The following is a 12,761-nucleotide window of genomic DNA, read 5'->3' as shown; positions in this document are numbered from 1 at the left end:
TTGTTTGAATCAATTTACATATTGCTGACGACATCGATAAATATTGATTTGATGTACCGTCAAGGTGAAATTTAAAATACTGTAATAACAAACTCCTGCTTCTTTTTCTTCTCTTCTCCTCTCCCCACCTCTCCTCTCTTCTTCCTTTCCTCTGCTCTTTTGTCCTCTTTTTTTGTCCTATCCTCCCCTCATTTCCCTGCTCCTCTCCTCCCATCTTCTCCTCTCCTCTATCCTCCTTTTTCTCCCCCCTCATATCTTTCCATTTCTCTCCTATCCCCCTCCCCTTCTCCTCGTCTCCTCTCCTCTGTTTCCCTTTTTATTCCTATCTTCTCTCTTCTTTTGTTCCACTCTGTCTCTCCTCTCCTTCTGCCTTCCTCTTCTCTTTTCCATTATCTTCGCGTCTTCTCTCTCCTCTTCTCCCACCTCTTCCTCCCCCTCTCTTCCTCCTCTTCTCCTCTTCTCTCCTAACCTCCTCCTCTCCTATCATCATCCTCCTCCTCCTCCTCCTCCTCCTCCTCTGCAGTGGGACGCCATCACGGAGATGGACGAGCACAACCGGCCCATCCACACCTTCCAGGTTTGCCACGTGATGGAGCCCAACCAGAACAACTGGCTTCGCTCCAACTGGATCTCCCGCCAGGCCGCCCAGAAGATCTACGTGGAGCTTCGTTTCACCCTGCGCGACTGCAACTCCATCCCCTGGGTGTCGGGCACCTGCAAGGAGACCTTCAACCTCTTCTACCACGAGACCGACGAGGCCCACGGCGTCAAGTTCAAGCCCTCGCAGTACACCAAGATCGACACCATCGCCGCCGACGAGAGCTTCACCCAGATGGACCTGGGCGACCGCATCCTCAAGCTCAACACAGAGGTGCGGGAGGTGGGGCCCATGACCAAGAAGGGCTTCTACCTGGCGTTCCAGGACATCGGCGCCTGCATCGCCTTGGTTTCGGTGCGGGTTTACTACAAGAAATGTCCCTTCACGCTGAGGAACCTGGCCTCCTTCCCCGACACAGTGCCTCGAGTGGACTCTTCCTCGTTGGTGGAGGTGAGGGGGGCGTGTGTTGACCATGCCGAAGAAAGGGACACGCCCAAACTGTACTGCGGAGCCGACGGCGATTGGTTGGTTCCCCTGGGGAGGTGTGTCTGCAGCATCGGGTACGAGGAGATTGACGGCTCCTGCCTTGGTGAGTTGCCCAAGCTTTCTTTCTTTCTCAGTTTCTTTTTTTTTCCGTTCTGGGAAAGAGTAAAGTCCTGTAACACTTGCACTACTGAGAACAAAGATTTATTAGTAAAACTGACTTGTTTTGGAACATGGCCTTTCCCAGTGATATTTATTTGCCCATTCCATGCACCTTGCTAGTGGGTGATGTTGTGCCAGAATACCATTTCAACCTCTGATGCTTCATTCATGTCACATAGGAATAACCATAGGAAAGACTTTAAAAAGACAATTCAAAATATTGACTTGGAAGTCAAGACCCCTTGATTTAAGTTTTCTGTAGACTTTGGCTAATTCTGATCAGCTTTTTCACATTCAACACACATGTATTTAGTGAGTGATATATTTGAATTCACGTTTTACCGTGAACCAAACATTGCAGTGTCAACCATAAACCAAAAATACAGCAGGTAGTTGTGTCCTGCCATGGCATTTTAAGAGTTGTGATCACAAATGACCGCTGTGATGAAAATCTTTCATTTTGTTTGTTTTATTTGAAATGAATATATAATTTCCTACACTTGATTGCAGATATGTGCTTGTTGGTGTCGTCAGGAAATTGCAAAACCCTTTTCCAAAGTAGTATTTACTACCTGAAAGCAAAGATGAATAGCATCTTTTTTAGAATTTACCACCTGAAAGCTGAGGTGAATGGTATTTTCTTTTAATATTTACCACCTGAAACTGAGGTGAGCAGTATTTTCTAGTACTGTTTATCACCTGAAAGCTGAGATGAACACTATTTTCAAGTAGGAAGCTCACATCTACTGTCTATCCCATAGGACACGACTGCAGCATGCCTCTTGGTTTACTCTCTCTCTCTGCCAGTCTGTCTGTCTTTTTTTTCTCCCATCTCAAATACCTCCCTCTGCCTGTACATTTTCCAGCTTTCACTCTATCCCCTCCATATCCTATTCACTCTGCTCCCTCTATCCCATTCATTTATTCATATGATCTCTTATCAACATGGAGAGACATACAGTAGATGATATAGGAGCCTGGCCAGGAACTCCATTTCTTCGGTGGTCGGCTTAACATAAGTATTGACGCATCAGCCAGCCAAATAGATAAGCCATGTGGATAGATGAAGTAGCTGATATAATGTCTGTAGGGCTTCATATTCATCTACTTTATACACATGAAAGCATATCAGATGCAAAACTACAGAAGCGTCCCTCTGTGTCAGTGACTATCTGCCTCTCTACAACCCCTTATACCCCGTATACCACATGCACGCACCCGCTTCTCCGCTGTGCTCTGATGTATCAAAGATTTACAAAGGCAAACCTCCTTTCTCTTTCACCTCTCCCTTCATTATCTCTCTTCCTCCTCATCATCCCTCCTTCATCTTCCTCCGCTCCCTCTGTCATTGCTATAGCCGCTAGCCCTCTAGAGAGTCAGATGAGATCTAATGCGAGGGGATCAGACTGTTTGGGCCTGATTGTTAGTGCGATGGGAGAGAGCTTCCCTGTTATAGCCTGAGAGGCTGTGTGTGTGTGTGAGAGGGAGAGAGAGAGAGTGCATGCATGTATGTGTGCACCAGTGTGAACATTTGTTACTTAAAAAGAGTAAGTACTTGTTACTCATTTTAAAAGTAATGTTATTACTTCACATATTACTCCCTGGGAGCAGTAATTTGTTTGGTTTTGTTTTTGTTTGGTCCCTTACCTATCTGATTGGCTTAGACCCAACTTTGCCTAAAGGAACAGCACAATGTTAGCTCAAAAGGAGTGGAGCAGGGTGTCCATTCCACTGTTTGTCCTGGCAGCTATTGCACACTTAGCCGTCCCGGTGGGGGATCCCTCTTTGACTTGGCCCACCCAAGGTTTCTTCCATTTTTTTTTCCCTAATAAGGTTTTCTTGGCAGTTTTTCCTTGTATGCTTCGAGGGTCTAAGGCTGGTGGTGGCTAGGTTATGTAGGGCAGGTAGGCTTGCTATGTCTCGATAAAACTTGATATTGTGTGTCTTGTGCTTTGCTCTGCTTCCTTGTTTTTGTCTTGTTTGTCTTATCATTCTGCTGTAAGGTTGATTGCTGATCAGTTAGATCTAGTTAGGCTCATTCTCTGCAAAGTCCTATGAGACATGCTTGTGATTAAGGGCTGTATAAATAAATGAACTTGAACTTGCAGAGGCGAGAGAGAAAGAAAGAGAGAGACAGAAAGACAGCCCAAGCCAGGCAGGGAGAGGAGACTTCAGACTGTGAAATGTAATGTTATCTCATACAGCATATCGCTGCGATTTGAGCATTATTTGCAACATACATCTCCTTTGGTAATTCAACCCAAGTGCAAGAACAAAATTACACAAAAAAAGTTGTCAGAGTATCATTACAGGCATCAGAGATGGACAGAGAGAGAGAGAGAGAGAGAGAAGAGAGAGAGAGGAGAGAGAGAGACCACCTCAGGCAGGGAGAGAGGAGTGAGAGTTGTGTTCAAGAGTATAATACAGTCATAGAATATTGAGTGGAATTGCAGGAAATGCAAATATATACTGTATTTTTTCTGGCAGAGGCCAAACCCACCTGCCAATATGTGTCCCTACCACTTTCCCAATCAAACCTACGCCCTCGGTGTAATCCAGAGACAGCGGTGCATTAGTGAACTGTGGCAGAGACAGCGAAGGAGCTTGTTCTGTCCGGCGTTGGAGTCGAAAGGCCCAGGCATCAGCGCTCTATCAGAGGAATCGACAAATAAAGGCTGTCTGCTGCCCTGCTGAAAACCTGTAATGGGCTCCATCAGTGTATGTGTGTGTGTTGGTGTGCGTGTCAGCAGTATAGAAGTCCACCACCCACGGTCCCAGGGGCCACCTCAGTGTGACAGATTAGCTCGGCTGGCCAGACAGCAGTTTGATCTCCGCCTCTCTGATATGGGCTTGGAGTTATCGCTGACTGACTGCACTCACTGGGAATGCCATATAGCGCACAAAACAAATGCAACTTCACAAACGGGCCGATGCCATTCCTTAGTGTCTTTTCGACCCTTGTGAAGGCCTAATGTCAGGGTCTCCAGGTCCACAGGGTGTCCAAAAAGTCTGGACTCATAGGGAAACTGAATGAGTATCAGAACTGCTCGTCAGAAACGGGATTCAAACCCACACCCCCATTTAGAGACCAGAAACCCTGGTGCTGACGACTAATGTGTGTAAGAAGAAAAAAAAAAACGCTGTTACTAATTCATATGATTCCTGATTTTTCAGACAGTGCAGAGTGTTTAAAGAGGAGCTTATATCTGATTCTATTCCTATTTGCAGAGACATGTTTTTTTATTTATATGAAATTTCTTTCATCTGTATCCAGCTGGCTAGTGTGTGATATTTAGTAGGGTTTGATTGAGATAAAGACTGTCTGTTTTGCTGTCTCTATCTGTCTCTTTTCTCCCAGCCTCTCCCTTTCATCCCTCAGATGATTGATTATTTGCTTTTATAACATATGCTGTACTCTACAATAGTACATAATCATCAGTATTTCTAATAATGTAGAACAATTTCAAAATTGATAACATTGTAGTAATAAAGCCAATAACGGCATATTGGAAATTGTAGTAACAATTAGGTGTGCATGTGTGTGTGTGCTAAACATACTAAATAATTCAATGGCCCGGGTTTACATTTAAAAGTTTACTCTCTCTGTGTCTCTGTATCAGTCTCTAACCGTGTCGAGTATTTCAAGGTAGTTGAAAATAAATGGAAAATAGTGAGAAAAAGAGTAAGTGAATGGCTTTTCCGCAAGCAGCCGGAGAGAAAAAAAAAAGGTGGAAAATGAATAAGTGTAAGAGTGAGAGGGAGATAGGGAAGGAAAATAAGGCGCAGAGATATGTGGCTAACATTAGTTATCAGGTACACCCAGAAAAGGAGGGTTCTTCAAGGGTTCTTTGGTTAGGGTAGCAGTTCTATATGGAACCTAGTGACTCAAGGAACCTTGTGATTTGTTAAAATAAAAATGATATCAGTATAAAGAACCTTGTGTGGTTCTTAAAAAGTTCTTGAAGTACTGTTGATTTGAAGAATTGAAGATTCTTAAATGGTTCTTTTCAGCACATTTCTTTCTGAATGGTTCTTTTCAGGGTCTGTTCAGAACCATTTGAGCCTGGTGCTATAGAGAACCTTTCTAAAAGGGTTCTTTATAGCACAATGAAGGGTTCTGCTATTGTCCAAGCCTTCAAGAACCATTTCCTAGTACTGTAGAGAACCCTTTTCATTGAGAGTGTACTGTGATTCTTCAGTCATTTTCATCAGAGGGCAACTGTCCTTCCTGCTGATCACTACAGCTTCCACTTTTCCTTTGATACGCAGCCTTCGACAAACAAGAACAAGTCATCTGTGGAGAGCACAGATAGTCAAATGTCTATTCATTACAGCATCACAATGATCAAGCTGCCCCGTCGCTGCCCCGTTGCCTAGATCCCTCTTTTTAAAAAATGCTTTTGAGACCCTCGGCTGCTTTTTTCTCCCACCGTCTGGAGCCAGATGTCCTCGTACACTTGATTATGATTCATCTTGCGATGCGGGCCGGCGAGGTTTCCCAGCTGCACCCACAGCTGCACCGCAATCAACAGGCCAGGGGTGAAACTGCAGCTGTGATTAGAGCCGGACTGCACCAAAATGGCCGCCTCATTCAAGTTGCCCCCCTGTATTATCTTTCCCTACTCTTACGTACGCCTTTAATTGCTGTGCGGCAGAACGAGCTTTATGATGACAGATAAAGTCGCTCTCGGGAACTTGAAGGGAACAGATGGTGAAGTCAGTTCGTTGAAGCTGTTGAGACAGGTCGCGGCGTGTTCGCGGGCTTGTTCTTTTTCACGGAGATAATAGAATGACGTGGCGTATCCCGGCCGTCTGGTCCGCGTCTCGCCGTTTCATCCATGTGGCATGAATTACCGGGCTCACGGATGACTGTTCGCCCGATATGATGCCAGAAAAACAAAGAGTACGCTTTGAAAAAGAGATTTGAAAAGAAACGGTCAATATGCAGGACAAGAAAATTCTCATAGTATTCAGGCGGCATCTCTCCATTCACCTTGCATCTGTATTGAATATGTTTTTGCATTTGCTGTGTTGGGTAACCTGAAGGAGTCACAACAAACAAAGTCAAACAAAACACACAACATGACCACCTCCGCCTTGTGCCACTGAATATCAGTATTCCTACGGGCCCTATGTAGAGACTACGTTCATTTGCTCCTTCCCTTTCATTCTCTCTCTCTCTCTCTCTCGCCCCCCTCTTCTCCCTTCTACCCTTCACCTCTCGCTCTTTGAGAAGCAGATTTCACAGTTGGGTTACGTTTAGCCCTTTGGGCTATGTGTAGCCATTTTACTGCAGTGTCAGCCCTGAAATACAGTCCCTGCTCATTGTTCCAGGATTCAAACAAGCGGCGTTATTAAAAACCTCCATGCGAAGGTACCACTGGAGAGCCTTGGGCTTCGGGGGAGAGAGACTGAGGTGCCTGGCTAAGCTAATGCCTCAATCCCCAGCTTACAACTCACTTTGGTGCTGGGGACACTCTGCCTGCTTGCCTATGCTAGAAAGGAAAGAGTAGAATGAGAGGTTTTAGTGATCTGTGATTGCATTGACCTTTGCTCTCCTTATTTTTGGTTGCTTGTAATGTTGCTGATCTAGAATTCTGCTCTTACACTCACTGTAAGTCCCTCTGCATAAGAGCATCAGCTAATGCCTAAAATGTAAATGTACTTGTAAATATACATGCGCTGTCAAAGAGGAAAGTTGAAAGTTGTACTTTTAGCTGTTTCTATTCTGGAAGTATTTGAGTGCAGAGACTAAATTTTAAATAATCTACTTTACACTAAGTATTTTATGAAAGTGAGTGCTTTAGATGCAACGGATCCCTGTGAAATTGCCCTGGTATTACCATAACTGAGGGCCAAAGTGCTCCATACCGCTTTATTGAGTTCAGGTCTCACAAACGGTGTTAGAGATCATCTTAGCGTTTAATGCTTTTCCGTACATTACCCCGAGCACTAGACCAGCACACTTGAGGAAAGATATTTGGCAGACAAACACTTCAATCCTGACTCATAAACCTTCATTTATTCTGAGAGGAAAGATAAGCTGTTGAAGGCTGAGGCTGGAATAAGGGGTTTCAGCTCCATAGAGGTACAGACATGCTCGATCTCCACCTTGCTAAAGCCAAATAATCTTTACTCTGATTCAAACCCAGTGATTTTGGTCACAATAGTGCGTTAATCCCCTATCCATTTCCTGGATGAAGGTTGGAGTGTCAGTACGCAGGAGACTAAGGCTGAAGTTAATCAAGGCTAGCGGCTAACAATAAACCCTGCCGGTTTCTGTTGGCATGCTCCTGCACACATATAGGCTTAGGCCAGCCACCTCTTCGTTTTAGCACTCATTCTCTTGTTTTATCTCTCTCTCTCTCTGGTGATTACACAGGCTCTCTCTCACAATTTCATTTCCTATCTGAATGGAGCCTGAACAAATGGGAGGATTTCAGCTTTCATTAGAACTTTAATCTCCGAGTCGCCAACATGGTTATGAAACTAAAATGATAAACTTTATGTTGTGACCACACAGCTCAGACGAGACACTGGATGAATCTGCAATTTATTGTAAAACCCATTTAAATGCGTGTGCTACAGAGAGCTAAAGTGATAGTGTACACTCGCTATTTATTTTAAACTGCTCCTATCTCTGTATCTAATAGTGGGGCTTGTATTTCCAGTCAAGATATTTTAACCAATTCCACATTCAGACTGCTTTTGAAGATTCTACTCCTATCTGCATGGCCAACCAGTTAAATCAAGGACAGGTTATTCAAATAATCAGCATCAGGGCAGCAGGGTGGTCCCGGGTTAGAGCAAGACACTACCTCCCTACCAGCTCCAGGGCTGCTGTTCTATAGATGACCCTCACTCTGACTTCCCTGGGAGGCAAGCAAAAGAGAATTTCTGTACGGTATCAATCACAAAAAAGATGACATTAAGCCATGAGGAAAATGCATTGGCCGTTCGAATGAACATATTTTTACCATAGCATAAACACCAAGGCACCATGGTCGTCAAGAGCCAAACTACATCACTATACCTGTATACTATCAAACTACATCACTATACCTGTACACTATCAAACTACATCACTATACCTGTACACTATCAAACTACATCACTATACCTGTACACTATCAAACTACATCACTATACCTGTACACTATCAAACTACATCACTATACCTGTACACTATCAAACTACATCACTATACCTGTACACTATCAAACTACATCACTCCTCTCTGCCTGTACACTATCAAACTACATCACTATACCTGTACACTATTAAACTACATCACTATACCTGTACACTATCAAACTACATCACTATACCTGTACACTATCAAACTACATCACTCCTCTCTGCCTGTACACTATCAAACTACATCACTATACCTGTACACTATTAAACTACATCACTATACCTGTACACTATCAAACTACATCACTATACCTGTACACTATCAAACTACAACACTATACCTGTACACTATCAAACTACAACACTATACCTGTACACTATCAAACTACAACACTATACCTGTACACTATCAAACTACATCACTATACCTGTACACTATCAAACTACAACACTATACCTGTACACTATCAAACTACATCACTATACCTGTACACTATCAAACTACATCACTATACCTGTACACTATCAAACTACAACACTATACCTGTACACTATCAAACTACATCACTATACCTGTACACTATCAAACTACAACACTATACCTGTACACTATCAAACTACATCACTCCTCAGTATCTAATTAATAAAAGTCAGTAAAAGTTGTATTATTGTGAAAATCTGATTTTAACTCTAAATCTTCACATTTCAATTTTGCACACTATTCCCTAATGCTCTTCTCGTATGCAAATTTATTTAAATTATGTCGCACAGCGGGAAAACATACTTTTGGATCCTTCAACTATTAGTTTAGTTTTGCTGCCATACAGTGATCAATGGTGATATATGGTGATAAGCTATGTTTGCTAACATTACTAATTTACATAGTAGAGATAAAGGCAGCTAGGAAGCCAGAGAGCTGAGATCATATTCACATAAACTGATCATTAATTAATAAATTGATCATTAATTTACACAGTGCTGTGGGACTCGACACAATCTGTACTTGTTGTAGTGCCATGAACAGCAGAAGTATTTTTGGGTAAAAAATGATTACGTGAGTTGAGTGCAAGTCCAGACTAGCTGCAGCACTGGGTCCCTCCTCTGTGTTAGTTTGACAAACTAGGAGCCAGAGGCCTTGACTTTCCTCTGAATTCATTAACACTTTATGACAGCACACTAATGGATTGGTTTGATCTGCGCGAATAAATCACCCACAACTCTCTTCTGCAGTCGGAGAATTAGAAGGGGAAAAAAAATAGAATTAAAAAAAGATGATGTTTGGGTGGAGGGAACTTTTTCTTTTTCCAGAAAAAACAAACTTTTCAGTGAGTTCTGCGGAAATTAGAAAGTCCGGGAGAGGAAAGAGGCAAAGTGAAGGGTGTGTGTGTGTGTGTGTGTGTGTGTGTGTGTGTACATACATGCATGTTTGCTGTACATGTGTGCAAAGGTGAGTGTGTGTGCTCTAACCTTCTATAATACTGCTGTGTATTTTTCAGCTTTTTTGGTTCACTAGACCATACAAAATGCTGCTCTCTCTCCATTCTGTTCACACACACATACACACACATACACACACACACAGAAGTGATGGATAGCACTCATGTCCCACAGCTGACCCTTTGATGGCCACATCCCTCACTGGGTAGAGGTGTTGATGAACCCAGGCTTAATAGGAACCATCCATTGCTGCTGCTGCACAGGCCAAGACGAACACACACGTACACACACACACACACACACAAACACACACACACATACACATACAAACAGCCCAAAACACCAATAAGTACAATCCTGAGTGTGAAAGAGTGTGTAAGCACACTGTTTTCACACAATCTCCACTTACTACACAATTTTGAAAGATGCGAAAGCGTGGGGTTGAGAACGAGAAAAAAAAAAAAATGGAATCAATAGTACAGTCAGTCTGTCTTTTAACTGTATTGTTCACTTTTCTTTGATGGTCTACGTTTTCAAAAATGCATATATGTATTTTAAACTTAAAAAATATATAAATTTACTCAATGCAGTATGCTTTATTACCCTACCTTTTCCCGTCTTGTGGTTCATTTCATGGAGAGACAGCTGTTGGATTGCAGCCTGGGCAACAATATGATGGAATAAAATATGCAAGCACATTTCCTCATTTATTGCAAAAGATTTGTTAATGCTTAGGCTACTGTTTATGTAGACTACTAAGCCTAAACATCTGTACCCACATAGCCAATCAACATGCCAACACAGAGTGATTACACATTAAGATCTGGTTATATTCCAGAGATCATCAATGATCTCTTTTAATAAAGCAGTGAATTGTTGCCAATGGTGTTGGAAACACAGCTGGAGTGAAAAAGTCCACAGACATGCCTTGTGCAGCTGTTTACTGAATGTGAGCGATCTGCTGTTTTATTGTGATGAAGTGAATGTCAAACTGGGCACATAGGAAACTTTATGCACAGCCATGGGCATCAGTTGGGTATAACAAGGTGTTGCATTTGCCATACTTCAGCCTAAGGGGGTCCAAAACTAATCTTGTCGTTTTTTATCATTATACCAAAGATCAAACAAATTGCGAATGTGGAAGCCAAAAAATCCCACTAGGGAGCATCAGGACCAAAATTCCCTCTAAACTGATAGTTTGGTGACCTACAACTGATAATTTATCACACTGATCCAATAATAATATGTTGTCAGTCCCTACAACTAATAATTTTGCACATTAAATTCTTGTCACTCTCTACAGTATGTGTAATTTATCACATTGACCAAATAATGATACCTTGTCAGTCATCAGCCCTTGCTCCACTTGTCCCCAGAAATTAAGTTGATGTAAGCCGGTTTGAAGTTTTGGTGGCAAATATTAGATGCAGGGACTAGCTTAAGGTTTATTGAATTAAGCCCATTTACACAGGGCTCAGTAACTGGCCCAGATTGCTATTGGTAGTCCTAGACTATACAAAGAGCAAATGTAAAGATATGTTGGCCTGATCACAGATGTTTTATACTGTAGGTAGTTATGGAAATCAACTATAGATGACTGGTCACTGCATGTGTCTGCATGGTCTGTATGTGGGTAAAGACACTTACTGTGCGCAGATTTAAAAGCTACATCAGCAAAATATAAAGGAAGAATACCCTGCCATACCAGTCCCACTGCAAAAAGCAGGCTAGGCTTGATGGTATAAATTCAATTTGATTCTTTTCCTAAGCCTAGGTGAAGATACTTTTGATACCTTTTGATATTTTTTCTAAGCCTATTCAATTAAACAATTGGAATAATGACTGTATCCTACCATTTTACATCTTATTATAAGATTATAGGCTAACTGTGATGATGAAAATTTCCCTCTGTACTTCACTGATGTGTTGGTCAGAGTTATTATCTTATTGGACCACATGGTATTTTACAACAGTCAGCATTGATTGCTTGGCAAAATAAGCTTCTGAAATTAAATTCTATGCTGGGCTTTAATAACAGATAAAACCTGCAGCCAGCAGACCTAGAGGGAAGGAGAAGATACTGCTAACTTTTGATCCAGAGAAGCTTTTACAATGTTGGATTTAGTTTGATGCTAGAAATATAGGATTTTTTTTTTTTTTTTAAACTAATCGACACCTAGGTGACACAATGAGTGGCAGCAGTTTGAAATGGCACATAGTCTTATTTGACAGTAATTACAAAAAACAGGTTCCGAGGTATAAATAGCCATGTTGGTAAATTATTCCAGGCCATTTCCTATAACTATCGACATGGAACATCTAAAGTAATATCCAGACAAGGGTAGACTGCATCAGTGGCACTGTCAGTGTCATTTCAATTCACTAATATGTAATTCAACTAAATAATATGTAGGCTACTAATATGCAATGCCTTTGGGGACTGATTATTAAATGAACAGAGGGTAGAATATTCAAGGGGACAACTCAGCTGTACAGAACAGCACTCACATTCTGAACACTTGATAGGGCGCATATCTCATTTTTATACTAAAATAGCCCCAAACGGAAAAGAAAAACAGGTCACACTCTGTTGTAGACAAGACCTTGGGATGAATTTCTACATATAAAATGCTGTTGTTTGCACTAAGTTTACTTGAGTAGCCAGCTCTGTGAAATATTAAGATGTCTTTTTCCACACTATAACTTGGACCGATCGACAAGGAATATCTAAAATGATATCCATACAAAGGTTGGCTGCAACACCAGTGGCATTCTGCCTCACCAATGTGGATGGATTCAGAAATGGAAGAGAGCCAGAATATAAGAAGAAGAAGAAGAAGAAGAAGAACCTTTATTTGGTCATCAGCACATCCACACACAACACATGCACACATGCAGTGGAGCGGCGACACCTTACACACACACACACACATGCAGGAATGGC

General features: G+C 42.0%; 1 protein-coding gene across 2 annotated transcripts in view; it reads left to right on the top strand.

Moving 5' to 3' along the window:
- LOC139918003 (ephrin type-A receptor 6-like) overlaps positions 1 to 12,761 on the top strand; it is a 172,629-nt gene that overhangs the window by 38,325 nt on the left and 121,543 nt on the right. For both annotated transcript variants that reach the window (XM_078285969.1, XM_071907256.2), the window contains exon 3: positions 524 to 1,187. In XM_078285969.1, the coding sequence (XP_078142095.1) occupies positions 524 to 1,187 (664 nt within the window). The remainder of the gene's footprint in view (positions 1 to 523; positions 1,188 to 12,761) is intronic.

The sequence above is a fragment of the Centroberyx gerrardi genome, chromosome 10 (assembly GCF_048128805.1).
Source record: "Centroberyx gerrardi isolate f3 chromosome 10, fCenGer3.hap1.cur.20231027, whole genome shotgun sequence".
Lineage (NCBI taxonomy): Eukaryota > Metazoa > Chordata > Actinopteri > Beryciformes > Berycidae > Centroberyx > Centroberyx gerrardi.
The sequence above is the reverse complement of the archived record's forward strand: the minus strand, read 5'-3'. Positions and strand labels throughout refer to the sequence as shown.